This window comes from Vanellus vanellus, assembly GCF_965231255.1.
Source record: "Vanellus vanellus genome assembly, chromosome: 7".
Taxonomy (NCBI): Eukaryota; Metazoa; Chordata; class Aves; order Charadriiformes; family Charadriidae; genus Vanellus; species Vanellus vanellus.
In genome coordinates this window covers 36,119,343-36,145,633 of record NC_138912.1, presented here as the reverse complement: position 1 = coordinate 36,145,633, position 26,291 = coordinate 36,119,343, and the positions used below count along the sequence as shown (strand labels likewise).

Here is a 26,291-nt window from a genome sequence, read left to right as displayed (position 1 = left end):
GCGGTGGGAGCCTGAGCATCTGCTCCCAATGCTGCCATAGTCTGTGAGGAAACCGCATCAGGTGTCTTTTCTGTACAAATGGCATTCATAACATCTTGTAAAGGGTTCCGAGACTCTCTAATGAAAGGTGCCTCAATATTTTTTTGGTGTTAAGATTACTTTAAGAACTGACATTTAGTTCTAATTGCAACTAATTAATTCCATTATGAAGCAGTTGGGGAGGAATGTTATAATCTTTAATTTATTAATTAATAGATACCTGACTTGATGAGCTGTTTATTTTCAATTAGAAACTCCTGGAAAATTAAGTGTGGGGTTTTTTATATTTGATACTAAATCTCCGAGTAAGAAGAATAATTACTTGCGAGATTGATGACTTTTATTTCTGTATACACCAAGCAAAGAAACAAAACAAAAGAGAGGTAGTTCTGTTTTACTTTGTTCTTGTTGAGGGTATAATTTAGAGGAAATCTTTGTCTTTATGTCCTTATCTACTGCTTTTCCAAAACATAAACAAATGTGAAGGTGAGCAGACAAACATCAGAACAGATATTTGGCTCACTGGGGGACTGACTTGACTTGGAGAAGTGAACATAATTTGGTGTTTTGTGTCGTGCTTTGGTTTGGGAGGGATCGGGAGCTGGTGGGCAGTAGCCTGACTCCTCTGCAGCGGACACAGCAGCGTGTCAGAACATTTCCTGCGTCTGTTGCCAGACCTTCCCACCTGGAGTATTAACCACAGGCAAGACAGTGATAGAAAAGACTTACAGAATCCATTACTGAAAGCCATCAGCCTCTGAAACTCGGAAACAAAAAACCCAACCCCTTTTACAGTGTGTGGTGGCTCTAAATTCTTCTCTCTGAGGAGGATTTGGGACATCGCATAAGGAGTTTTATCAGCTATTTTTCACCTACAGGTCAAGATGGCCTGAACCCCCTGAACCTGATTTCTGAGAGTCATGAAGAATCAACGGTTCCATCTGCCTTTCCACTGGCCAGATTGGCCTGCTTGCCCTCTTCTACAGCTTTTCTGTGTAATAGGGGCTAATGAGTATTGTTCAATCGATCAAGCCTTTGAAAAATAGAATGTAAAAAGGGCTGTTTATAATGAAATCATCCTTTCTCTGTAGTGCTGATTTCCCTCGCAGCTTGTACAGTCACCATCAATTTTCTAGATCTTACACCAAATGATTCTGTACGTTTAATAAGGGCCCGTAATTTCAACAGGAATAATATTGCATGTTGCATTGGCGGAGTGCATGTCTGTGGACATCTATGTAAAGTGTAGGCCATTCGTGGTTTCTGGGTCTGTCCTTCAACAACAGTAGCATGTTTCAGCTTCTCCAGCCTGGTCCTCATGCCATACAGAAGTGTGGGGATGCTATAGAAAGGCCACACGTCAACTACTATATGTTGTGTTGAGAAGGGAAGGGGGCATTTTAGGCTTCTGTTCCCTGTCTCCTTCCTGCTCTCAATGGCTGTGCTGAAAAGCCGATACTGAGAAGAGTGGATTTGTTGCAGCCACCACAAGTCATGCTTATTTAGTGAGGAAATTGTTAAATGCTAAGGCTTCTTGTCAGCGTGATACCACTGTCCTACTTTCATACCATTGATTTACGAACTGCAGCATGTGACAGTCTTGTGTAGAATTCAGCTGGCCTTTTGGAATGCTTTGATGTATGAATTAGTTATGGAGGTTAAACTTTCTGAAACGCCCTTGTGGCTTTATGGTAAGCGTACCCGCAAAGTCCTCATGACAGTGCATTAATAAGCTCTGTCTTCCTTTGAGTTTTGTGGGACATTTATCCTCGGGAAAACTCTTAACTTGTCTGGAGTTCCAGCGGACCAATCTGAGCCGAATAAAAGGAGAGAATGAGGGTACAGGAGTGATCTCCTGCTTTTGAAGAGCAGTAGAGTTTTCTGCTGGATTCGTGTGGATGGCAAAAATGAAGAGATGAGTATGCTGTGCTAGCCATCCCTCCAGCCCTGAGTTATCCTGTCCACTGACAAGAAAGTCAGGGCTTGAAAGATAGTCAGGTGTTACCTACTCAACATGACTTCTTGGGGAGGTCTGGGGACTTACTGACCTGGCCACTATCAAACCAGGAGACATCTCTTTGTTACAAAAGCAGATCGCATCCGCTGTGCAAAGTTAGTGGAAATTTTACAGGATGAGTGAAGATTTGAAAATATCTCTCTCGCTCATCTATTTGAAATCAAAGCTCTGTCACATTTACTCCAAGTAGGGAAAAATATGTTAAACGCCTTGAAATAAATTTTGCATTAGGACTGGGAGAGATGACCAAGGGTCTCGGGAAAAGAACATTTTTTTAACTTGCGCCACACATTTTCTTCTTTCCTGTATTTTACTTCAGTCTCAACCCTGCAGCCTGAAGGCTGCAAGCCTGAAATTAAACTCCTAAAATTATAAAAACTTAAATTAAAGCAAAGGTTAATGGTCACTGGCTCCTTTCCCACAGTCTCTGCAAGCTTTGATTTCTGAAACGTTAATAGAATAGGAAAGCATAAGGCTATTGCTGTTATATATTGTTGTTCTTATAGTCAGTGTTAACTCCTGCCAAGCGAAACAGCCCTTCCTAAAAAACAACACACCTGAGCTGACAGTTAAGCTGGGAAAGCTAATGCTACTGTCGAAGACCCTGGAAAGTACATTGGTTTGTCCATTAAACAAACTCTTAAATAGAATGAAACCAGCAGAAGAGGGATGTGCAGTAATTCTTCACTGATCTGTGTTGCTTCGGTGACATAAAAAGAACATAAAGGTATTTGCAAAGGTCATTGGACCGCCCCCAACACCCATTCAGTATGGATTTGCCAATGAGGGGCTCTTTTGCACCGTGGAGGTCTACCTGAATTCGCCCATGAGAAAGGAAAATATGGCTTAGGGAGCAGCTTCTTTTCAGTCATTTTTGGTAGGCTCATTGGACAGCTGAATGTAAAGCAGATGAGACCTGATCTTTCTCGGAAGGATATAGAAGTTCGTCAACTTACTGAAGATTTCCAGTACTCCTTGGAAAAGATACATAGGCCAACCCAGTAAAGGTATTTGACTAGAGGTCTTGAGGGAGAGGTTTGAATGAGAGGATCATTTTAGAGTGGTCACACCAACTGCTCCAACACGTGAAGGAACTGAATCAGATACAGTCAGAACTGAAATTGAACTGGATGTTTCACTTTCAGGTATCCACGTGTTTCACCATTATCAACTAAATGAGCCTTGTGATTATCACAACGGTTTTTTACAATGTATAAACAGAAATAGGGAGGGGTTGTGTTTTCAAGTGTCCGCTAGCTTTGTGTGGTTGACTTTGAGGCATTCTTTTATTCCAGGCTGTTTACCAAACAGTTTAATGCCTATATGTCTTCAAAGTTAATATTCCTTTGCAAATCCCCTTCTTCTTTCTCTTACTTACGTTAGCACGTGGCACCACTGCCGTGTGTTAGCAAATGCTACGTAGCAGGTGGATTTCCACTTTCAAAACTGCTCCACCCTCTGCCTGGCACAGGTTTGCTATCAGCTTTTGCAGTTCTCCCAGTTACCCTCCCCTTTCAGAGCTGTTAATATGTTCTCCCGAATTCATTCAACAAAATTGGACTTAAAGATTTGTGCTGGAAATAACATGCGATGGTGGTGGTTGGTTTTTCTTTGTTTGGGGGATGCAGAGAAGTGGAAGAGGGAAGTATTGAATTGTGTAAAACAAACATTAAATTGAATGAAGGCACAGGTAGGGGGCACAGGCTACAGATATTCAGAAGGGATCTCTATGAAAATGAGTGTTTTATTCAAAACCTTTTAAAAAGGGAAAGACTCCTTGTTCCAGAGTGTAGATTGGAAATCCTTGATTAAATCCTGAAACAGCCCTATTAAATAGATGCAAAGTGTTCTGTGGTACTGAGAAAAAAGGGATCATGGGTTATTCAGCTGCAGTTCTAAGAGAGCCTGTTATAACCATGCATTTTAATTAACCAGATCAGCTGAAGAAATGTTGTCTATATACTGCAGCATAGTTATCCTCCTTGAAAACTATCCTATCGATAAACAGAGGACTTTTATTTGCAAAAGCTTTTTTAAGTGCATTAAAAAAAAGTGCATTTGTGAGAGATTAATTAATAACAAAGTTAGTGTGGAATTAACCTTAGGCAAATCTGCTGCATTTTTGCAGTGTAGGGACATGTCCTGTCTGTCATATCCACATAGTGACCTAATAAAGCATTGATAAAAAAAATGCAATTCTTAGTAACTTATCAGCATGCTGTTATGGCAAGGCCTGTAATTTGAGATAACTTCTGGTTTTGCATGCATAACAATTTTTGAACGTTACGTTAATTTTCACTTAAAACTGATAGGATAGGGTACCTTGCAGAAGGTACAAGTACTCAGAACTGCTTTGTTTTATTTTTTTTCTTCGTATTTGAGCATGAATCATTTCACTGTATCCCACTTTACTTGTTATTTGATCAGTGAGTCTTCTCTACCGGGGGAAGTAATTTAAAACTACTGTGAAAATGTCTCTAATGTTTCTTTGTTGCTGAACGCTTGCTTGCTGTTGGAGCTGTGGTTGTTTGTAAACAAGGCTTTGCAGGAGCAGAACTTGGTAGACTTGGTAGAAATTCAAGGACATCTGGTACACTTATATGTAGCCCTTGGATTCTCTTTTTATTTCTGGGAAACAGATAATGGAAAGAGAAGAGGAGCCCAGACTGGAGGAAGGAAAGAGAGTGGAGTGGGAGAGAGAAATCTGGAAAAAAAAATAATCAAAACAACGATACTTTTCCTTCCTATGAGAAGTGAGCCTGATCTAGGGGAGTCTTGCAATTGGGAAATCCCCATAATAGCCATCCTTAAGATTATAGGCACATACAGAAAATCCTGCAATCTACAACAAGGATGAAAATTCATGAATCCTGATGTTGCTAAACTGAAATGAAATTTGTAAGTTTCAGAGAACAAGGATGTGTTCCTCTGACTCTCATGTCTCCCCCCATTCACCCGTAGTTCTGTAAACCTCTTCCCATGGCTCTTCTGAATTAATTCAAATAGAGGAATCATCCAAAATCATAAAAATTTAGAAGCCCAAGCATGCTCTGCCATCTGCCATTAGCGTACATATTACTTATTTGAAAAATTAAAATGCTGGACAGTTAGCCTAAAATACCATTTTGACAGTCTCCTCTCCCCTACTTAAAGCCTTCTCACTCATACAGCTTAAAAGACAGACTCTTCTATTTTGATTCTGAGGCAGAATTTTGGTACCTGCCAGGTGAACTTCGTAATTGGTTTCAGATAATCGTACTGCTGGATGACTGAGGAAAGGTTTGGGAATACGGAATCCTTTTTCAAATGAACTGCTGGGACTGTGCGAAAAATTATCAAATAGCTATAGCAAGCTCTGCGCAGAAGGTGTCTTGAAGTTTGAATCAACAGCAACAATAGAGTGTCACACTGGCTATTCTGGGAGCTCTCAAGGTTAGGCACGAAAGTCATCTCTCTTGGGTATGACTGTCAAGCCCCAAATATGTATATATATGTGCATTCACACATAAACAAGATAATTTTGCTCTCTCTTTCTGTTAATATTGTAGTGTCGACATAAATATGGGACACTTTCTTAAGTACGTGAACTGGGTGGAAGTAATGAGCGCTTGTAATAAATTCTCGCTACAGAGTCTGTATATAGGAGCATTTTCTTTTCATCATCTCATTAATGAGTTTGAGCCATTAACAGCTTAGAGTGCTGAATAAGGGTTTACATTTAATTGAAGTCCTCTGTTCCTAGCTGGCAAAATGTATTTTACACACTTGATGGATGTAATTAGTGTGATGAGGCTTTAAAAGAAATTGGCTTTAAATTTAGAATTTGCCATGTCAGTTTATACATGAAGCCAAAGCATACGAATCAGTAGTTCTGTGGCTTTGGAAGAATGCATTTTGTTATTATTACTGATATATAGGCGTTTTTAATTTAGGATACAGTTATGGTCCAAATACAGCATACTTTCAGATTCGAGAATGCAATCTATTATGTTACGATTTCAAATGATTTTATACGGCTACAAGATATTTCTTAAGTGTCCGAACTTACCATTGTAGGCTATGGCTACAGAAAAACCTGTATCCTGTGGATAGCACGGAATTGTGCATAGTTGTTTTAGTTAATTAAGCTTTAATAAAAACAACCCTCCATGAATACTGCTGGACTTTAGTACATGCAAACTAAGGGCAACTGCTTACCACTCGCAGTCACTTTTTCCCCTACAATGTTATTGCCTTCTCACTTTAAAATATTTCAAGGTTTGTCCTAAGAGAGGTCACATGAAAAAATTAATAAAAAAGTAAGAGAATGTTGAGACGCCATAGCTGTGCACTGTAGGCTTCCTTAAGCTGTAAAATAAACACTGGATGAAGTTCAAGCTCTCAGGGAAAAGAACTTGGTTGCTGGCAATTATGGGGAGACTGCTTCACAAAGTCTATTGCTTCCCCTGTGGCAAACAGTTTCTTTTTGGTATACGTATTTTGAAAACAGGAAGCCACTTTATGCAAAACTTCAAAGGTATACTTCAATAGACGGGATTCTGATTTAGAATATTCGATTTTTCCCCCATCTTCTCTGTGATTGTGATTTATTCGCTAAGAAAAGTGAATTTTTTTTTTTTTTTTTTGTGTTGCCAGTGTTACTAGGGACGAATAGAAATATGCTGTCCAGCATCATGTATGTTTGAAGTAAATCTATTCTTTAATGAAGGACAAGTTACTGGCTCGTAATTGGAGCTTCTGAGCTCATAAAATAATGCTGCTAGTCTAGTCTTTGCTGCCGGCCCACATTTTGTATGAGTAGTGTAGCCTGATAACTGTTGTTAAGGATACATGAAAGTAGGGAAAGCTAAACATTTCGTCCCAAAAGTACAGAGACTGTTCATGATAGGTACAATTAGCCTTAGGAAAAGTTCCCACTGAAGGGTTTCTATCCCTGTCTGTTGTGATCCTTTGTTGTAAGGTGGATACTAGGTGTATTACACTGTGAGGCACAGGTGTAACATCACGTGAAATTCATTTTTGAATTGAAAATTGCTGTTATATGCAATGCATGTGTATTCTGGGTAGTACAGTGTGATTCAGGAGAAGCTGGCTGTTATAGAGCAGCGTAGAATGAAGCCTGCACTGTTCTGAGGCTCTGACTCATACTACAGATGGCTGGAAGGCTAATACTCTGATACGGAGGAGTTACATTACAAGTAATAGTGCACTGCTAACAAAACTCTCATGTGCTGGAACGATTATTTCATATTCTTTTTTGAAGAGGAAAAGATTGATCCCTTTCTCAAACTTTGGCCAAATAGTTTTGTAAAAGATTACCCTGATTGTTATTAGTGAGGAATGTGGGGAATAAACTCATTTGGTTAAAAAACAGACTCCAGAATCTGTAGCTGTTTTTTAAACTGAACCTTAGGTAGTTTTTCTGAGGTCAGTTAATTTTAGCCGTGTGCCAGGAATTAGTGGCAGTCCCTTTTGTAGTAGGTCAGAAGGCAATTTCCCAGTATATACCCTTTTTCAATATGCATCCCACCCAACGTTAATAAGCTACATCTGCCACCATCTGCACGTCATTGAGGTACAACTGCTTCCTTTCACTCGCAAGAAAACTTGCCGGAGTCTCCGGGAAGGTATTTTTTTAGACTAGCTTCATGCTGGTTGAAGCACTTTGTACACCTTACAAACAGCCTTGTTCAAATTTCAAATTCTGGGGAGAAGGGGAGAGGAGGTGGTGTTCTATCACAAAGGTGAAGTGCTCAACTCTTGCAAAAAGTGGGTGGAATCCGGGTGTTTAAATCCCCCTTTGCAGCTTTGAAAATCTTTCCTATAAGCTGTTTTAGAATTAACAGGATTATCCATAGGAAACTGAAAAATTAGTAACAAAACATGAATTAAGAGGAAGTCTAAAGTGGTTTTTCTGTTTGACTCCAGTTTGCATTTTGTAAACTGTATTACCTTTTTTTATACTTTTGTCATCTGCGGCTTTTGCACAGCTTACCACAAGCCAAATAGACGCTTCTGCATCATGTATTTAAAAAAAGAAAAGCAAAGAAGAAACAATGTGTATGCTAGACTCTACATTATAAAGTCTGTATTTTAGAATAAGGAATCCGTTTGTGACGGTTGTATTTTCAGTAGCTCAGAGATTGTATGACTAATGTGTTATTATTGCTTATTATCTACACTCTAGCAAGACACACGTTCAGTCTTCACGTTTCCCTCATCTACAGCTACTTTTAATCTTGAGGGCGATGAAGGGAAGAATTACAAAGGCAATTAGGATGCCCGGCTGCCATTGGAAATCTTGCTTTGTACCTTTGAACATTTTGTGCGTGTTTTCTCCCCGAGTTACAGCTGAGCAGGAAGGCGGATAGTAATCTCATTACATTATTTTGAAGTTGATTTGTGACTTTTGCAGCCTTTAAGGAAGTGGGTAATATAAGCGCCCGATTTAAAAGCAGAACCGTGAGTTCTACAGCACCAATTATTATAGACACTAGTTAAAGAACTGGTATTCAAACATTGAGTAAGTTTTTTCTGACCGTAAGAGGGCGTATGTAAGACCCAGCAACACAACCCATGATTTGTCCTGAAGCGCAAAATAAATGCCAGGAGAGTGTAGTCAGCTAGAGTAATGTACACGTTACCACCTAGCAGGATCATATCATCCCTACAAATGCTGAAAATAATCATAAAAGAAACAACAAAACAGTAAGAGAAAATATATTTTGATTATTTCCATATCAGCTCAGTCTCACAGCTTCGTAAAGAGGTGTCTTACAGTATAAGAAGGTATTTTCTCCCTCTCGTTGTTTAGGTGTGAAATAAAAGTTAGAGACATTTTTTAATTTTGTGTTTAAGGATGTCCAGAACCAGGTAGTAGCAATTTTTTAAAAATAGATGCTTAAAATACTTTTTAAAAATGCACAAACCTTTATTTAACATTCCAGTTTTGGTTTAGAAAGTGATTTCATCTCTTTTAAAATCAGTTGTTTAACTTCTGGAAAAGCTGAGTGATCCTCCCTAACTTTTTCCTAGCCCTGTCAGCCATATGCAGTCCTTTTCCTGAATCTTTTCTGTTTTCCATCTCTCTGTGTAATTATGCACATGAACAAACAGCCCATAAAAATGCAAAGTTTTCATATGGTTAGTACAGCCTGCTATAGGATATAGGGTAGGTATAATACATGACAAGTATAGGAGTTAGTGCTGGATTTCAAGTGAGAATGACTAATAAAGGCTGACTTCATGATGACAACTTCTGCCGGCTGCTGCCAATATCAAGGAGTTTCGTGTTGTTTTTTTTTTTTTTTCGTTCAGCGTTAAGCAATTAGGTTCCTGAGAGACCTAGCTAGTTAAATGTTCTGTTAGTTTGAAGAAGAAAAGGATTTGGGCACAGAACTGGGCAGATGATTTTCTCACTGGTGTAGTGAAGCAATAAACCTTGTAATGCATTTATGTCCTTGTTTGGAGTGTGAGTAGATGAGTAATTAGGATGGTTGATTTTCGTGTGTCCTTATGATGTGTTAATAGAGTCTGGCTGTGCTGCCACAAAACACCGAGAATTTGCAAGGTTGAACTGTAATTATGAAGTCCTACATGATCTCAATGCTACTGCTAATGGTGAAGTGATAGAAATTTAACATTCAATCAAGAGTGTAAACTGTGACACATAGTCAATGTATTAGTCACACACAAACATAGTAAGTGAATGGTTTTAGGGGTTAAGAAGACACATTTGAGGGCTCTTTGGAGAACTCTTTTTCAAGATTACACCTCCAGTCATTCAGTTTCTTCTTGGCAAGTGAAAGAGATTGTGAGAAACAGTAAGAATCTGTAAGTAAAGAATGAAATATTTCGTTTTGTTCAAGAGTTTGGTTGATTTCAGTACAAAGAATCTTAAGCTTGTGGTTTTTCGCATGAATACAAAATGTTTCCTGTAATAACTTCAGTAAGTTTCATTAATCTGTTCAGAAAGAAAAAGTTAATAAATAGGGATTAACTGCCTTTTTGTCCCTTCTCAGTAAACAACACTCATTCTTATGTTAGAATGCCAATGCTATTGTCATGATAGTCTAATGATATGAGCAAGACAAGAATTGTAGGGAGGTGTGATTTCTGTGATGGGTTGGTCAAATAAAAGAATACTGCCTACTACTTGCAAATCTTTTTTCATTATTGCTTTTACGATTTTTGTGCTTGTTCTAAATGAGATTTGCACTTTCTCTGGTAGGCCATCAACTCACAGCTGGCCATCCCAGAGTGTCTTGAATAAACTCCTCTTCATTATTTTATGACCTCCTTGGTGATCTGTTCATAGCTGTTGAACACAGTCACTTTTTGCTTTTGTGCCCTTCTGTGTTCCATTCACTGTTATACCAAGAAATGGTTTGGCTGTAACCCTGAGGATCACATCGAATTCCTATACTGTGCCACTGTGATAACACCCATTCTAGAAAGCCTAGCTAGGCTACGTGTCATGGACTGATAGGTGACCTCCAAACACATGTAAATACATAGAAAGTTAGAAATATGACTGTATTTTGTTCAACGTGCAGTGAAATGAGTTCTTGTGCATCTTCTTAAGGGAAATGAAATCTGTCTGTTATCAACAGAGCTATAATCCTCATTTCACTGGCTTGTGTCATTCACTATGGTTTAAAATTACTGCCAGTAACATTGGCATAGAGTTACTTGGAGGCCTAAAGTAGTTGCCGCAAAACATGCCAGAGGCAAAGTGCTGCATATTCCTATGTCACTGGTGGGTTTCCTGTTGTTTGGCTTTATTATTGCTTGTGAATTTGACCTTTCATCATTTGCATCTTGTCTCTTTTGCACATTGTGTGTTTTGGAGATGAAGCTGTTACATTAACTTGTTGCCAGGTGGTGAGTGCCCTTCCTTTTCATGTCTAATAATATCTTTCTCATTATGGTAAAAATAAACTCAAAATTTTTAGGTTTTTTTTAAAATCTCTTGCTGTTAGGAAGTTGAGTTGTTTGTAGCCTGAGTGTATTTTTGTAGTATCTTAAAACGTCACTTAGTGGTGTTTTATAGGTAATAAGTTCTAATTCAGTGGCCACAAATTTGTTACAGCTCCTGTCCTTGTTTACTTATTATATGCTTCTTGCCTTTTACTGACAGTAGTGACTAACACTGTGGATAGACCGTTTCTTGCTAGCATTCACCTGCTCTTATTTTCTCTACTCATTCACCACGTTCAGTTTATGACTCCTAATACACGGAGCTGAAGTTACAATACAGATGCATACTTAGCATGGTAAAAGGATTTGATACTACTAGCATGTGATACAGAAGAATGCAAAGCAAAAAGGCAAACACATCTGTATGTGAATCGATATAGACAATAGATACCTGTGATTAAGCTAACTACCCGCTGGATGTCACTATTGTCCCACAGAAATGCATCTAAGAGAATATTTTTCTAGAGTTGAGTAGCTGACAGCAAAGACCATTAGCTTGCAGCAAACTGAAAATTTCTAATTGTGTTTGCAGGAATATTGTACATTTATGTTCATTTCGCAATTGAATTTTGTATCAAGGTTCACTATTTCATAATAATAATAAAAAAAAAGAGCATTGCCAAACCTTTAGCTGTGATGACTGTGTAAGTGCAGATAGTGAGTAATGAAAACCTACCAGCCAGTAGAGAACCTTGCATTCATTATGCTCAAGCCACTTGTTCTCATTAGTATTCTCTTACTCTGCAATTGCTGGAGGTAATCTCAACACAGTGAATGAACATTACCAGTCTCCTTGAATTTGCTTAGTACATTAGTTATTTTCTTTTTTCAAAGATGTGCGTTCTGTGAGGTTTATTGTCCTGAAATACCACTTGAATATTCTAGGAGCTGGGTCGTTTAGTTAAGAAGCCAAGTAGTCCACTGGCTAGGAGGATGTCTTGATGTGAGGAGGCTGGGTTCCATTCCCAGTACTCAACTGGTGTGTGATCTCGAGCAAACTACCTCAAATCGCTCATCTTTATTTGCCATCTTCTGTCTGTCTTCTCAACATCCCTTGTGAACATTTAATGTAAGAGATTGTTGGAAGGTGTTTGTACAGTGGCTATCAGAGGAAGTCCCGACATCTTTTAAGATTGTTGGGGTGCTACAATGAAATGAAACAGTCTTGTTTGATGATTCCACCACATAATTCCACCATTTGTCTCAATATTGCTTAAATAAATGTAGACTACAAAAAAGACTGCAAAATCAATGAAAATGAAAACAGGCATGGAAGAGTATTGCACATTGTGGCTTGAAAAGCCCTGATCTTCGAGTGCTAGCTCCAGAATGCCATATATGACTCTGGAGAAGGAATAGAAGTTGATTAGAAAACCCCCCAAACCACAGCAGAACAAAACCCAGACACCTGCAAAATGCAGTGTTGCTTTCCTACGCTTGGAATATGTAGGCAGCATCAGATCCATTAAGGGATAGCCAGGTCATGAGAGGCATTCATTCACATCTCCTTCCTCAAGTTGGTACCTAAAATACTTGGGGTACTCCAAATACTTAGGGGGTTGTAAGAGCTATCATGGTTGTTGTGCATCCTCTGGGGATTCCTCAACATCACTCCAGCAAGATTTTAATAGTCTTACGAGAGACTGGCAACAAAATATCCAAAACCCAAGACAAAATGGGTTCAGAATTCTAGATACCTGCTGGCCAAACTGGAGAGAAGCAAAGGAGAAATTTCTTCTCTGGAATCTTTGGGGCTTTAACGCTTCATTTGTATTCAGGAGAGGGGCAGCCTTTCACAGGGACTGAAAGTTGCTCAGCTAAGACCATGTAGTTTCCTACAAGATGATTAGTATTTGTGACTCCGGCGGCCAAGCCACCCAAAACAAGTCCCTTCTGAAGTGTTTAATTTGACAGTGGTGAGGCTAAGTTTAGCTTAGTTCATGTAGTCTTTGCACAGATGAAAGTCTGGGGTTTGTATTGGTTTTTTTTAACATGCTATGCAGCTGGTTTTAAATGGTTTCTAAGCCGTAGCCACTAGAGTGGGATTTAACAACTCGGCTCGTAGGCCTCAGGCTGTGCAAGAAGGTTCAAAGAGTTACACTGGGCATCTTACTTTGTGTAATTAGACAGTGGTTTCATTATCAATGACTGAAGCAGCAATTACACATTCATCTGTGTTTGGTATATGTTTGGAAATTCGTGAAAAGTGAATCTGTAGTTCTTCAGGCAATAAATGCATTAGTTGATCTGAGCATGTCTGTGCTTGAATATAAACGTTCTATATTTTCATTATTTTTTTAATCTATCTACGATTAATGACACGCTGGCCTTACTTTCTTTTTCATGCCCATAATTAAATATTCTTCAAAGGGAGCTACTGATAATTTTACAGGTATTGCTTTCTGTAGGAGGTTATGGATTCGTTCTTTCTGAGTATTGTTATGCTTAGAACAAGACCTTAAAGAAGCATAAAAGGAAGCATATGAAGTCAAACTCAGTTATATACAACTCATTCACAATCACAGTCTATTAAGAATTTTTAGAAGATATATAGAATATTTTCAAATAGCAAAAATTCTAAATTAATAGTATGAAATTATTTTCTGATTGTAGTTAGCACTCCCAAAACTAAACAGCAAAATTTTCTTCTATTTATATATATGTATCTGCATATACATACATCTACATACGCACGTGTGTGTATGTATGTATGTATGAGCATATGTATGTTTTGGGCCAAATTTTTCTTGCTTTGGCTGTGCTTAATAATATTAGTCACCACTTCAGACATTAAAGCCTGTAGAAGTACAGAGATGGTTTTTAACATGAAGTTTACAGCAAACTGTAATCCTTCAGTACAGAGCTAACCAAGACCTGTGAATCCCATAATAGCGAAGACAATTCAATGTGTATTGACTTTGTAATAGCAACTTTCAAGGTACAACTCAGGTTAAAAATCGCAGTCTGCTCAGTGCTGCTAAAGCATCTCAAGCACTTGCATTATCAATTGTGTGGGATCCCCTTTGTACCCAGTAAAACAGGGTCTCAGTGTTGCAGAGTTCAGTATAGTCTCAGGCTTCTACTCCCAAATATTTTCTCACTACAGTCCTTGAAAATGAGAATGGTTTCATTATGTGAAAAAAACCAAAGCAAAACAAAAACCTTTCAAGCGTATTAGTTCTTTTTAAGAGATGCTTTCTAGCTTTGTTTTCATTGAATCTAGCATATTTCAAGGTGATTGGCTGTGATTAGGTTTTTTCCCCGTAAAAATTCAGGAGAACATTCTGCTAAGGTTTTGCTTTTTCTAATCTGCTGCAGTGAAACTGCTTTGTAGAAACATCCCCTCCCAAGTGATTGAAGAGGTGCAGTTTACTAAGTCAAATCAAGGTATAAAATAGAGATAATTACATTACTTGCTTACATATGGGTGCTGCTTTATTGTTTCAAGAATGACACACCCCCCCCCCTTCCTTTTACTCAAAATAGGAGGTATGATTTATTTGGAAATATGGGGGATGTCATATTCTTCTGCGACCAAAAAAAAAACCCATGACTTTGGGAGAGGGAGAGCAGGGAATACCTGGATTACAAACCTCTATTTTGTCCAGAACCACTGATGAATGACTATACATTAAAAATGAATATCTGAGAATTCTTGTAATGTCATTAGGGTTTTGCTAAGAGAGAAAAATAATTTGTCACCGATATCTTTAAGGATTTTTGGATGTGCTTTTCCCAGATCAGTGAGTAACCGATTTTCTCTGAAAGCTCTTTGCAGTTGTATTTCTCAAATGTAACTGTTTGGCTTTGTAAGTAATGAAGCTTTATTTAGTTATTAGAGGGACAGTGTGCAAAACACATCACAAACCCCTACAAGCTCAGCCCAGCAAATAAAAAGAAATAGAAGAAAATGACAGATTTAATGGTTTCCTCAGCTACATTAATGTCTTTTACAGTCTTGAAAAGAGAATTTCTAATGAGCACTGAAACAAATGCGTGCAGGAAGTGGTCTTGCTTTTGCTGCTGCACATTTGAGTTCCTCTAATTGCATCAATAAGGAATTTCTGCTCCTCATTTAATGAATGCCTTTTGACTACTTTCTGAAAGGCAACTGGATGTAAGGGATAAACACTGGCACCTTTTGTATGAAGTCACATAAACAGGTTTCAATTAATAGTTATCAGCCCTAGAAACACTGTATTGTAATACAGTACAGTAAACCCCATTATACATTTTTATCCTTAAATTTTATTAAGCCTGGGTTTCCCTCTGCTTTGCTTTTGGTGTGACACCTCGCGCCCTAAGACAGTGCTGTAAATCCCCACTGGCTTTTTATTATATCTTGTGTTGGCCAGAAATCAGGCATTCTTTCAGAGCTGTTCCTGCACCATCTTTCTCCTCAGACAACTCAGAATTCATATGATGCTACAATACCTGGATCTTTAGTTTGTTTTTGGCTCCAAAAGTGAGTTTCAGAGCAAGGGCTGGGGTGGGGGGGGGGGGGGGGGGGGGGGGACAGGGGAAAGGAAAGCTGGGTTTCATTTTGGTTTGCCTTTTTTTTTTTTTTTTTTATTGTTGTCATTTTTCTCCCTAAACAGAGGCACAGTCGCTGCAGGTGCAGTGGATTACTTATGAAAGAAGTTTTCTATTTAAAAACAAGAGAGACTTTAATGAAATCAGTAGAGGGTTTGTACAATAGGTATTGTATTAAACCAGAGCTCAGGCTTCACATTGATTGCGGTATTTAAATTTCAATGAGTTGATTATGTATGAGAGTAAAATGACCAGTATTATGAATGTACAAAAAAGTGACATGGAAGAGCTGTGCCAGAAAAGTGAGAAAAACGTTCCCTTTATAGTCCCTAGAGTTCAATAAAGCACCACTATTTCCCAGCTTTTAAAAGCTCTTTTATCACAATGGTTCATACCTCACATTCCCTGGAGCCCGATTTGTTATACGTGCAGGGTCCTGTTCCATTCAGCAGCATCTCACTGGTTTCAGTGTTGGTAGGTTTGTAATCTACATAAAATTCCTGTGTGCTTGGAGTCATTTGCTTCAGCGACTGTCTCTTCTTTTTCCTGTGCCTTCGCATGAGGGAGCGCTGCTGCAGCTGCTTCATACTGGCTGGGTAACGCTTCCATGACACATAGATTACCAGCAGGATCACAAGCACAGACAAGAAAAGGGCCACGCTGCCTGCTATGATTTTATGGAAGGAGATGTGTTCTGTGTCGTGCTCGGGTTGGGAGCTCGATTCAGTGGCTCCAGTAGTTGGGGGCTGAGGGGGCTTGCTGTCATGTTTAGGCCTGATGAGTTTTGGTTTAAACGTTGGCTTTGGGAGAGCTCGTGCTAATTCAAACCTTTCCGTGGTGCTTTTGCCACAGATGCTGTAGTTTTTCACTGCGTCGACAACATTCACCCCTTGCAGCTCTTTGGGGCTGGCACAAATAATTGTATTTTCCCTCAGCCCTTTAAAACTTTTAAGCCAGTTTACCAGAGAGCAAATGTTTCTGCTGCATTCCCATATATTCCCAGCAAGGCTGATGTCATTGAGGGATATCCAAGAATCCAGAATTTCTTGACCAATAAACGTGAGCTTGTTCGAATCCAGGTTGAGGCGCTGTAAATTGGGCACGCACTGAAAAACACTAGGTCCACTGAAAGCTTCTATTTCATTGCCAGATAAATCGAGTCTTTGTAATGAGCTCCAGGTCCAGGACATAGTTTGTCCTATCACACTGATTTTATTCCACTGTAAATAAAGGTTTTGAAGGCTGACTAGCCTTGGAAAAAGTGCCAGGTTGAGCTTAGAAAATTGATTGTGCTCCAGATGAAGCTCTTTCAGTCTGATCATGCCTGCAAAGACATTCCTTGCTAAACTTCGGATGCGATTATAACCCAGGTCCAACAGTTCAAGGTTCCTACAATCTTGAAATATTCGAACAGGGATGGTTCTTAGGGAATTGGACCGCAAATGTAAACTCAGCAGCTTCCTTAAGCCCCTGAACTGTTCAGATCCCAGAGACTGCAGCTGATTGTATGACAGATCCAAATTCCGGAGATTTGTCACAGGTCTGAAGGTATTATTAAGAAAATAGGAGATTCTGTTGGAACTCAAGATCAACTCTTTTAGTCTGCGTATTCCATTGAAAGCATTTTCGTCAATATTGCTGATGTGGTTATGGTCTAAATAGAGCCAGGTGAGTTGATTAAGACCTTTAAATTGATTGTATTTTAGTTTTTGGAGGCTGTTATATCGAAGGGACAAACCTAAACAACCAGCAGATATACTTGAGGGAATCTCCTGCAATTTCTGAGATTCACAATATACCATTTTGCCTTCACACCTACAGCCCTTAGGGCATCCTCGTTCAGCAGAAGAAAGCATTGTCAGTAATACAGTAGGGGCTATTACCAGAGCTACAGCTGATCCGCTCAGTAGCCTAATTACATTGAAACCTGGAAATAAAAACAACTTAGAAAAGTTATCCCCCCACACATCAGTCATGTCTTTCAATCATGCTAAAATCTTTTATCTCAGCAATCATTTAAAAATCCCTAGCTCAACTCAACTACTTTTCACATTGTTTTCTTTACCCAGTTTTTTTTTTGGTTTTTTTTTTAAAGAATGCCTTAATAGAAATACTGGAAAACAGTTGGGTAAAAGGTGTAATCCCTAAGCAATGTAACTGTAATAACAAATCATATCAAGGTAAGTCTATGGAGTAATTAAAGCACAGGCTATACAGTGGCTATGAACTATACATTAAAAAAAATAACATGAAAAACATACCCATCCTTTGTGTTGTTCAAAGGTCGTCCTTAGGTCTTTTGTTTTTTGCTTAGTGTGCCACAAGCATGGCAGCCCCTGTCAGCTGCACTGTAGTGAGTCAGGGCTCGCTGACACCCAGGAAGAAAAATTGGACCCCTTGGGAGATGGACCGATTTCGGAACATTATTCTTTGCCAGCCATGCAGAACACTCCAAGAATAAATCAATCCCAACACAGCATTCGCAGCAAAATGTCAAATTCTTCCTAGGTAATAGGATCTTCATGGATATTACGTTTTTGCATCTTTATAGTTAGGAACCTGGCTTTTAAAAATTCTCTTTATAGGAAAGCATGTTGGATTCCTCCAAGCACCATTTAGCTATCTGAATTCACACATCTGTATTCCATAGCACAGCAGTTCCCTTACTTAGCACCCGATCCGGCCAGGAAGCTGCTTTGTAGCACAGAAGGTAGAATAAGCCCGTACGAGGAACAAGCTCTGCTCACTTCTGCAGACTGTCATTCTGAAAGCTCCGTCCGACTGTTGCTTTGGTTTCGGCGAATGCAGCCTTATGTAAAGCTGCCCCCAGTGGCGAAGAGTATTACGGGCATGTGCAGAAATGTCTTCCTTTTATCTTGCAAATGAGTAAGCTCTGCTGGGAAAAGAGTGATTGTTCTGAGTGACTAATAGAAGCGGAATGGTCAGCTCCGGTGTAAACTAGTGAGGTGTGCTGAAATACCCAAATCCTCTTAGTCTCCTTTGCTCTTTGTGAAAGCTCTTTTGCGTCCCTCAACTTAATAGCTCGGCATGAGCTGCTGAGACTTTTGTCTGAAGGGCTAACGTGACATTTGTAGGACATAGATACAAATTTTCGGTCCTCGGGGTTTGGGGTTTTTTTCTTACTGCATTAGACGTGTGTTCACATGACCTTTTTGCAGTAACTCACTGGTTTTTAGTGAAGTATCAGCCCCCTCAGTGTGTCTCTTATCAAGCGTTTCAGTAGGGACACTATATTTTATAACATGAAAAATGTTTCGGAGCTGACATTTTGCCTTTTTGCTTTTTTCTTCTCTCTTAAAAGGCACAGTGCCAGGAGGTTAGAAGAGAGTATTGTGCTCATTTATTTCCCAACTTGCTGTCACTTCGTTCCACAACACTAACACTTCAAACATGGGCTTCCATAACCCTTACGATATAGGGACTAAGCAGCTTGGTGTACTACCTTAATCACGGGAATTGTGTTTACTGTAACTTATGACACGGGCAGGATTTTATGCGAAGGTACAATATGCAGAGTTTTTTTAGGTGTGTGACTCTGGGCGGTCTTTATATATCACATAAAGAGTCTTTTTCGCTTTCCTTACTCTTTCCTGCTTTCCTGCATGCTGTAGAGAAAGGACATATGCTCTTATCTGGGCAGAGCAAAGGTAAGATGGCATTACAGCAAATGCACCATGCTGGCAGTCTTCCTTCACCAAGAAATATGTGATCAGAGATGATGGTGGAGAAGTGTAAAATCATGGCTCTTTGACGTGCAAGAATAGGCTAGAGCCTGAAGAGAAGTGTGCTGCTCGTTAAAAGAGGAGTACAGATTACAGTCCCTCAAATGCAACCAGACAGCTCTGAGAACTGCTTTTCCTTTCTGAGGCAGAATCCTTACCCCTTCGAATAATGTGCTTTGACTTTTCCCTTATTATTCACTGCTGTGAGCATAGAAGAACTTAAAATGAGGTGAAACCTGGAATTTTCCACGCATTAAAATGCCAACATTGCCTAGTACTTAGTCTGTGAATGACTGCAGGCTTAGAGTAATCCCACTAGTATTAACGCACCTATCTATAGTGCCTAAATTAGGAGCACCCGTCGCCCCTGGCTAACAACTATGAACATCTTTCATGTCGGGAGTCAGAAATATGTACCTGCATCGAGGCACATTCTGTGAAAATTCTCCCCTTTGGGTCAGATTTGTGGTGAGGGAAAGGGTTAATTCCTCCATTAATCTCTGTCACTGTCACCATCTCCCGTTCTCTGCTACAGCTTGTTTCTGGCTCTTAAATCTGATCTGTAGGGCTGAGGAGCCAGCGACAGACTGCAGACTGCACTGGGAAGTGTGATAGTCTGGGGAGCTGTTCTGCTGACAGGAGTGTCACGTGCCAGTCCTGGTGTGCCTGTTATAGGTTTTCCATCACTGCCTTGGGGGCTCTCTGTACTTGAGGGAGCAGGATTGGCAGCTTCAGAAGACAATTCAGACCTTTGGTAAGCCAATTTGCCTCTTGGAACCGCCTCTCTTCATCTGCTGACAGTAGAGGATGCCTGTGACAGGTAAACTCTTTATTGAAATGGCTGTTAGGTTCCTAAACTTAGGTGGCATGAAATTAGGTGTAAATCTTCACCTGGTTCAAATGCAGCATATAAAGCTTCAGATAACATACAGTTTCTTTCTCCTGAAGGGTTGGTGCTACTTGGTATACCAGCTCAGTCTGAGCCTTCTCCCCAGACTTTGCCCGCTCTCTGGCTTTTCTTCTTTTGTCTTCTCTCCCTGCTCCATCTTCGTTCTGGAGTTAACAAGTAACTTCTCTGCCACCATGAGTCAGCACACCTTCAGCAGCTTTTCCAGGGTTTTAATAATTGCCAATATACTGGACAAATAAGAGGGAACAGCCACTCTTTTACCATGAGTTATTTTCATTTTTCTGAAAGGGGTGAGACATCAAGAGATGAACAGAGAGAGCATCAAATCTATGTTAATGGATTGCCAAATTCAATTTTCTTTACTGAGATCCTTTTTGAATTACACAAGCAGGAAAAGTGCCAGTGCCTGATAAACAGTTTTTTAAAATTACATTTCTGTATCTTTATACAGCTGAATGGGTTCTTTTCAAATTGTGGAAATAAAGCCGCTCACAGTATGAAACATTTCATACAAAATTTCAGACCGGTCTGGCCATCTAATAAACTATGAAAAGTAGAGAATTAAGTTAAAGCTGCATTTTAGATAAGAAGATACCTTTTGTAAGTGGTTTAACCTTTGCCTTGTATCAGCTACACCTTATCTATCTGTGCAGCCCCGTTGTATTACCATTTAACTCAAGTAACCAGGAAATAAAAGAACTCCAGGCCAGACTGGTTAAATTCTCTTATGGATAAGCTAGTTTTTATTAGAACTAATACCGCAAACCCGGAGTACCTAAAATCCAGGCGACTGTTGAAGGTTTGCTGTGAATTAAACTTGTACTCCGTGTGAGTTTGTGTGTATTCATTCTGCAGGAACAGTTGCTGTAGTCACAGGGCATTTTCAGTTCACCTCTGCACCGTCGGTAGGCAGCCCTGCCTCCTGTCCCGGAACACCAGTTCCCAGTCAGGAACAAGAGGTAAACGCTGCAAGTAACAGAAGTCTCAATGCCTTCACGCTGACTGAATATTAGTGCTCAGAAACAGTGTTATTCCTTCTCTTCTGCTTATAAAGACAGCATTTTATGCAATTCTGCAAAGACAGATAAGATACTCTTAAGAGAAATATTTCATTTATTTGTGTACTTTCACACACAGTCTATGTGTTGGGATTTCAGCCTTAAACATAAATTGAGATGCCACGGAACCCGAGAAGCTTATTAGTTTTGAGTTGTATGTCTTCATGATCACTCCTATTCGTTTTCCTGGGCTTTTTCTGGGGGGAAATTACATACATCAGAAAACACGTTAACAAATGTGTTGCTAAATATGTCTTAATGTTCATACAGATGAAAAGCCATGTGTTGGGCAGAGCCTGTCATGAACATATTGTTTTCTTCATCAGCATGACAGACAAATTAAATTCGAAGTTGTGTGAAAATGCCGCACTATCCCATGGTAGCGGTGGCCTAGATTTTTCTCTTGGTACTAAACTTTCAATAGGTTTTCTGCCTGGAAACTGTTCTAGATAGATTTCACTGCTATCTGATTTTGCAGTAATTTGCTTTAATTTCATGTTTGGTTTTGGTTTTGCTTATGTAGTTAAATTCTCGTATGTTTTCTTTTTCCATTCATTGTGGCTGTGCCTCTCTGTACCTAGTTGCAACTTCCCTATGGAAAGCTTAACATGACCTTCAGCCAGAATAGTAAAAGGTGAATCAAAAGATGACATTCACTGTGACAGCCTGTTCCTCCACAGAGCTGGTTTGGAATTGAAACATTTTTGCAGAGGAAAGGGAAAACAGCAAATCTTGCATTTTTCAGGGTTATGTGAAGGCACCTGTAATGACCAGGTATGTCTCTTTGCTAAGTACATTGAAAAGGAGGGAAGACAGAATTATCAGGCTCCAGTAGAGAGGGGATGAGGGATACAGGGAAGAGTTGTATACTTCCCAAAGCAAAAGGAACCAGCAGTTACAAGGTGCTAGTGGGATTCCACATAAATCAACAGTCAGGCGGCTTCCCTTGTTCTGTCACTTGCTTCTAAATCAGCCTTCCTCAGGACATTTCATGCTTACTCTTTAAAATGCAGTTCTTGTTTAATGATGTTGTTATAAAAAAAAGAAATATTTATTTAAAAAGTTTCCATTTCCGTTCCTGTCATAAGAAGTCCATTCAGAAAAGCAGTATGATCCTTTCCAGCCACACACCATTATGTTCTTCATGCACAAACTTCAGAATTTAGACTTCTGGGTGCAGCATTTTTATGTTCACAGATAGAGCTCCTGGGTCTAGGAGCGCCTTTATGTGTGTAGCTGCATGTCCCTTTGGGGAACCGTAGTTAACAAGTGCTGCACTGTGTTCTTTTTGGGTTTATGAAGTGACAATGTATGTCTTTCCCTTGACTTTATTTCACCATAAAGAAACTAGGAGTCAGCTGGGTTAGCAATAGTAGCTTGTTCTAAATGGTACTGTAGTGTGCTGTCACTGTATCATTAAGAGTAGATAAGTCTAATAAAATGTGTTTGCAATTTTTGAGCCAGTGATTAAATGAACCTGCTGTTCCATGAGGATCAGATTAGAGCTGGGGGAGTATAACTCCCAGAGTAAATATCAGAGCGTGGGAAGGCAGAGGGAAACTCAGGATGCAGGATTTGCCAAAGGCGGACATAAAGAAAGGGCAGTGTGGGAAAGCCAGGTTCAAGGAATGTGCAGGCAAGGGAAATCAAGGCAACAGAAACTGCTCTGAAGAAACAGGGAAAGAGGACTGAGAGTAAGGAGGTGCCTATCCCAGCAGTTTGTCAGTACGGACTTAAAGGTAAGCGGTGGTAAGCGGTAGGTGGGGGAGGTGGATGAATGAAAATGTCCCCTTGCTCTCCTGCTGGGAACATTTAGCTTTGCAAGGCCTCCCCTGGCCTCCGTGAGAGTGAAAGGATCCCGCGTTACAATTCTGTGATAAGCTGAAGGAACATCTGAAGCTGAATAGGAGCCGTGCCCCCTTTCTAGGAGTCAGTAACCTCTGTAACATCTGATTGCTTGTAGAGGACATCAGGGACACATCTGTCAGTTTGTGTATACCCGGAGGATCTCCTCAGTGCCGTGGTTCACAGGGCAACACAGGCTATCGCTTTCCTCATGCACAGTTACTCACTTGAATAATGAAGCTTTTCCAGCTGTACAGTTTTGCTTAAATCTGTGCATTGTGGATAGGTCACAGGGGCCTCTAAGCTGTCCCAGGGTAGATAATGCTGCATATAAGCCTACAACCTTTGTTCATGGCGTCTAGAGGCTGGATTTTCTGTATCCTCTCATAACTCCTGTGTCCTTAATGAGGCATTGGACACTCAGATGTTCCCCAATTGACTTTTTGTCCTATGATTTTGAAGCTGTTTTAAGTCAAGCAGCCTGTTCTTCAGTCTCATTCTCTGGAGACACAACTACATGAGATGCAAAGCTATTATTTTACTTACTCTCTGAAATTGATAGGTACTGCTTCTGTTTCAGTGGATTTAGGGTTGATTCATTGAGGCTTTTCCTCCAGCATCTTGGTGAAAGGGGAATAGGAGTAGAAGCAGTAGAAGGCAAATGATCGTCACTGAAGGAAAAGAAATTAATTACATCTTACCCCTAGTGCTAGCTTCAACCTGCAGAGCATGAATGATACACGTCGTAAGTGCTCCGGAGATGTGTAGGTGCAGAATGGAAGGCAGTCCTAGTGTCCTCTGCTTGTGAGTCTGCCTGTAGACTCTGTGAAGATGCCAGGGAGATTAGGTTAGAATAAACCCAGGCTTCTTGCAAATGCTTCCCACTCTTTTATGGGCCAGGACGCCATCGCTGGAAGAGTGCCTACTGCCTTATTGTCCAGGCAGCACGTATGGGGTTTATGTAGCCTAAAGTACTCAGAAATTCTTAGGTGTCACCATGAAGTATGCTTGCCTGTGAAGTATGATTTGTTCTCCTAGGGGCATCTGACTTCTGTAACAATTCTGTATATGCATCAGTGGCAAGCTACGATAGATGGCAAAGGTAATGAACTTACTTCCTGGGGAGCCAGGTTAGCATGGAGATCTTCTAGAAGAGTTTTGTTCAGGAGAACTCTCTAATGGCTGGGACATCAGGCTGGAGCTTCTGCATTCAAGCAAAGTTGCAGCCTGGTTCCAGCAATGTGACACCCCTGGAGCAGCTCCGTGCTGCCATGTGAAGAATCAGAGGGGATGGGAGGCAGCTGGTTTCAGAACATAGGCCTGTGTGGCCCTTGAGGTGGCTCCAAACTCTCATAGGCTGAAGAGCACATGACTTGCCAATGATGGTCCTGGTTAATGTGCAGCAGAAGGGAGGAGTGTAGGTCTTTGGTGTCTCAGTAAGACTGAGGAGAAAACCATGGGGCTATTCAAGATATTCAGATGTCTGGCTCTATCTGATAGTCTACCTAGAACTAGTGTGATGAGCAATTTAACTATGGGTTGGTGGAGCATACGCGTGCACATAAATACTTTTTCTTTTTTGGAGAATGAATTCTGGAGGCTCTCCAATGAAGTTTTCCTTTAAGAGGATATGTATGGAAACATGTTTTTTGACAGAAAGACACTTTGTTGGACGAAAAGAAATAATCCTGACAGTGTCCAGTTCTGGCCAGAGGGAAAAGAGGGAACTCCGAGCATGCTCTGTCTTATTGGTAAGAGCAGCAGCATTTGACTAAGGACTGATGAGGTGGTGGTAGTGTCAGTAATATGGCCATTTTGACACTGTTTTATTTTCCACCAAACCCTAGACCTTTTCAGTCTTCAGTGTTGATGTGTAGTTAAAAACCTCAGGGCTAGCCTTTTCTCCTCAGCTGCTCCCTCTGCCTTCATGCCTTTGCCTATAGCTTCTTCTTAACTCCTGCCCTATGCATACTTCTCCAAGGAATGAGTATTTGTCAGTTGTTCAGCATAGAGCATGTATATACAATGGATGTTCACACATGTTCTTAGGAATTTCAGACATTCCCTATTACGCATTTAACTAGTTGCTCCTTGGCTCTCCAGATAAAACTGCCTGGGTAGATCCCTGCATGCTGAAGCTGTAGTGTTAGTTATTCTGCCAGGTCAGTGCCGGAATATCTGTTGGCTGCTGTGGCTCCTTTACTGCTGGAGGGAGGCAGCTGGCAAGAACTATCATTATAGGAAAACCATAGGACGTCCACATCATATCAGAAGTCATTAAAATAATCTTATAACTTGCGTTCCAAACTTCAACTTCTACCCTAATTTTCTTTGGGTCTTAGTATCTCCACTTATGAGGGAGGGACAGTGACTTTTAATTATTCTATATGTTGATCAGCATAATAGATGACCTGCTTCACTTTTTGTCTGACACTGGTTATTTGCAAACGTATGTCTTTTCCATCAATTAAGCCATCTATAATGCTATTCCTTTTTGGACTTCCAATGCAAGTTATTCCATATCTATTGTCATTTTTATTACTTGCTATGGGTATCATTTATTTTGATGCATTTTTTTGAGCCCGAATGACCAAACAGCAAAATTCCATGTGAGGATAACATAAAATATAGGAAAACCGGCTTCTTTTTGAAATGCAAAATTATCTCAAATCTTTGGTTAATAAGCTTCTGAACTTCTGTTCACTGTAGGACCTTTTTTGATGTTACAAGAGTACCATTTTGAAAACTACTAAAAATCTGCTGAATAACACCTTTAATTTTCCATATAAAAATTGTGATGGGCGGCTAACATTTTTACACTAGTTGAAACGAAAGGTATGTATACATAGCATTTCTTAGGATCAGACCTCGATTAGTAGATAAGACAATTATTCTTGTACCTCCTAGTCTTATTGCTCTTCAGCGGAAACAGGCGTACAGGTGCAAGCAATTAAAGAGTGCAGAATAGCTCGATTTCATTTGACCTGTTGAAATATTCTAAAAGAATTTCCAATTTCTCCTTTCACTTGCTTATGCACGAAGAACTCTCTAGAGAAAAAAAGCATTCTAGCTTACCTCTATTAGGACGTGTGCTTGGACTCAAGTGTGGTATTCCGAGATTGTGATTTCAAGTCCAAAGACGGTCAGAGTGATGTGTTACTATACAG

At 39.9% G+C, this 26,291-nt stretch overlaps 2 protein-coding genes across 2 annotated transcripts in view; one reads left to right on the top strand and one right to left on the bottom strand.

Annotated features, from left to right (window-relative positions):
- Positions 1-17,544, bottom strand: part of LRRTM3 (leucine rich repeat transmembrane neuronal 3) — a gene marked incomplete at both ends in the record, with an annotated part of 88,222 nt that extends 70,678 nt beyond the window's left edge. Inside the window, one exon of the mRNA XM_082486593.1 lies at positions 15,964-17,544. Within this exon, the coding sequence (XP_082342719.1) occupies positions 15,964-17,544 (1,581 nt within the window). The remainder of the gene's footprint in view (positions 1-15,963) is intronic.
- Positions 1-26,291, top strand: part of CTNNA3 (catenin alpha 3) — a gene marked incomplete at both ends in the record, with an annotated part of 521,829 nt that overhangs the window by 226,202 nt on the left and 269,336 nt on the right. The window lies entirely within an intron of this gene.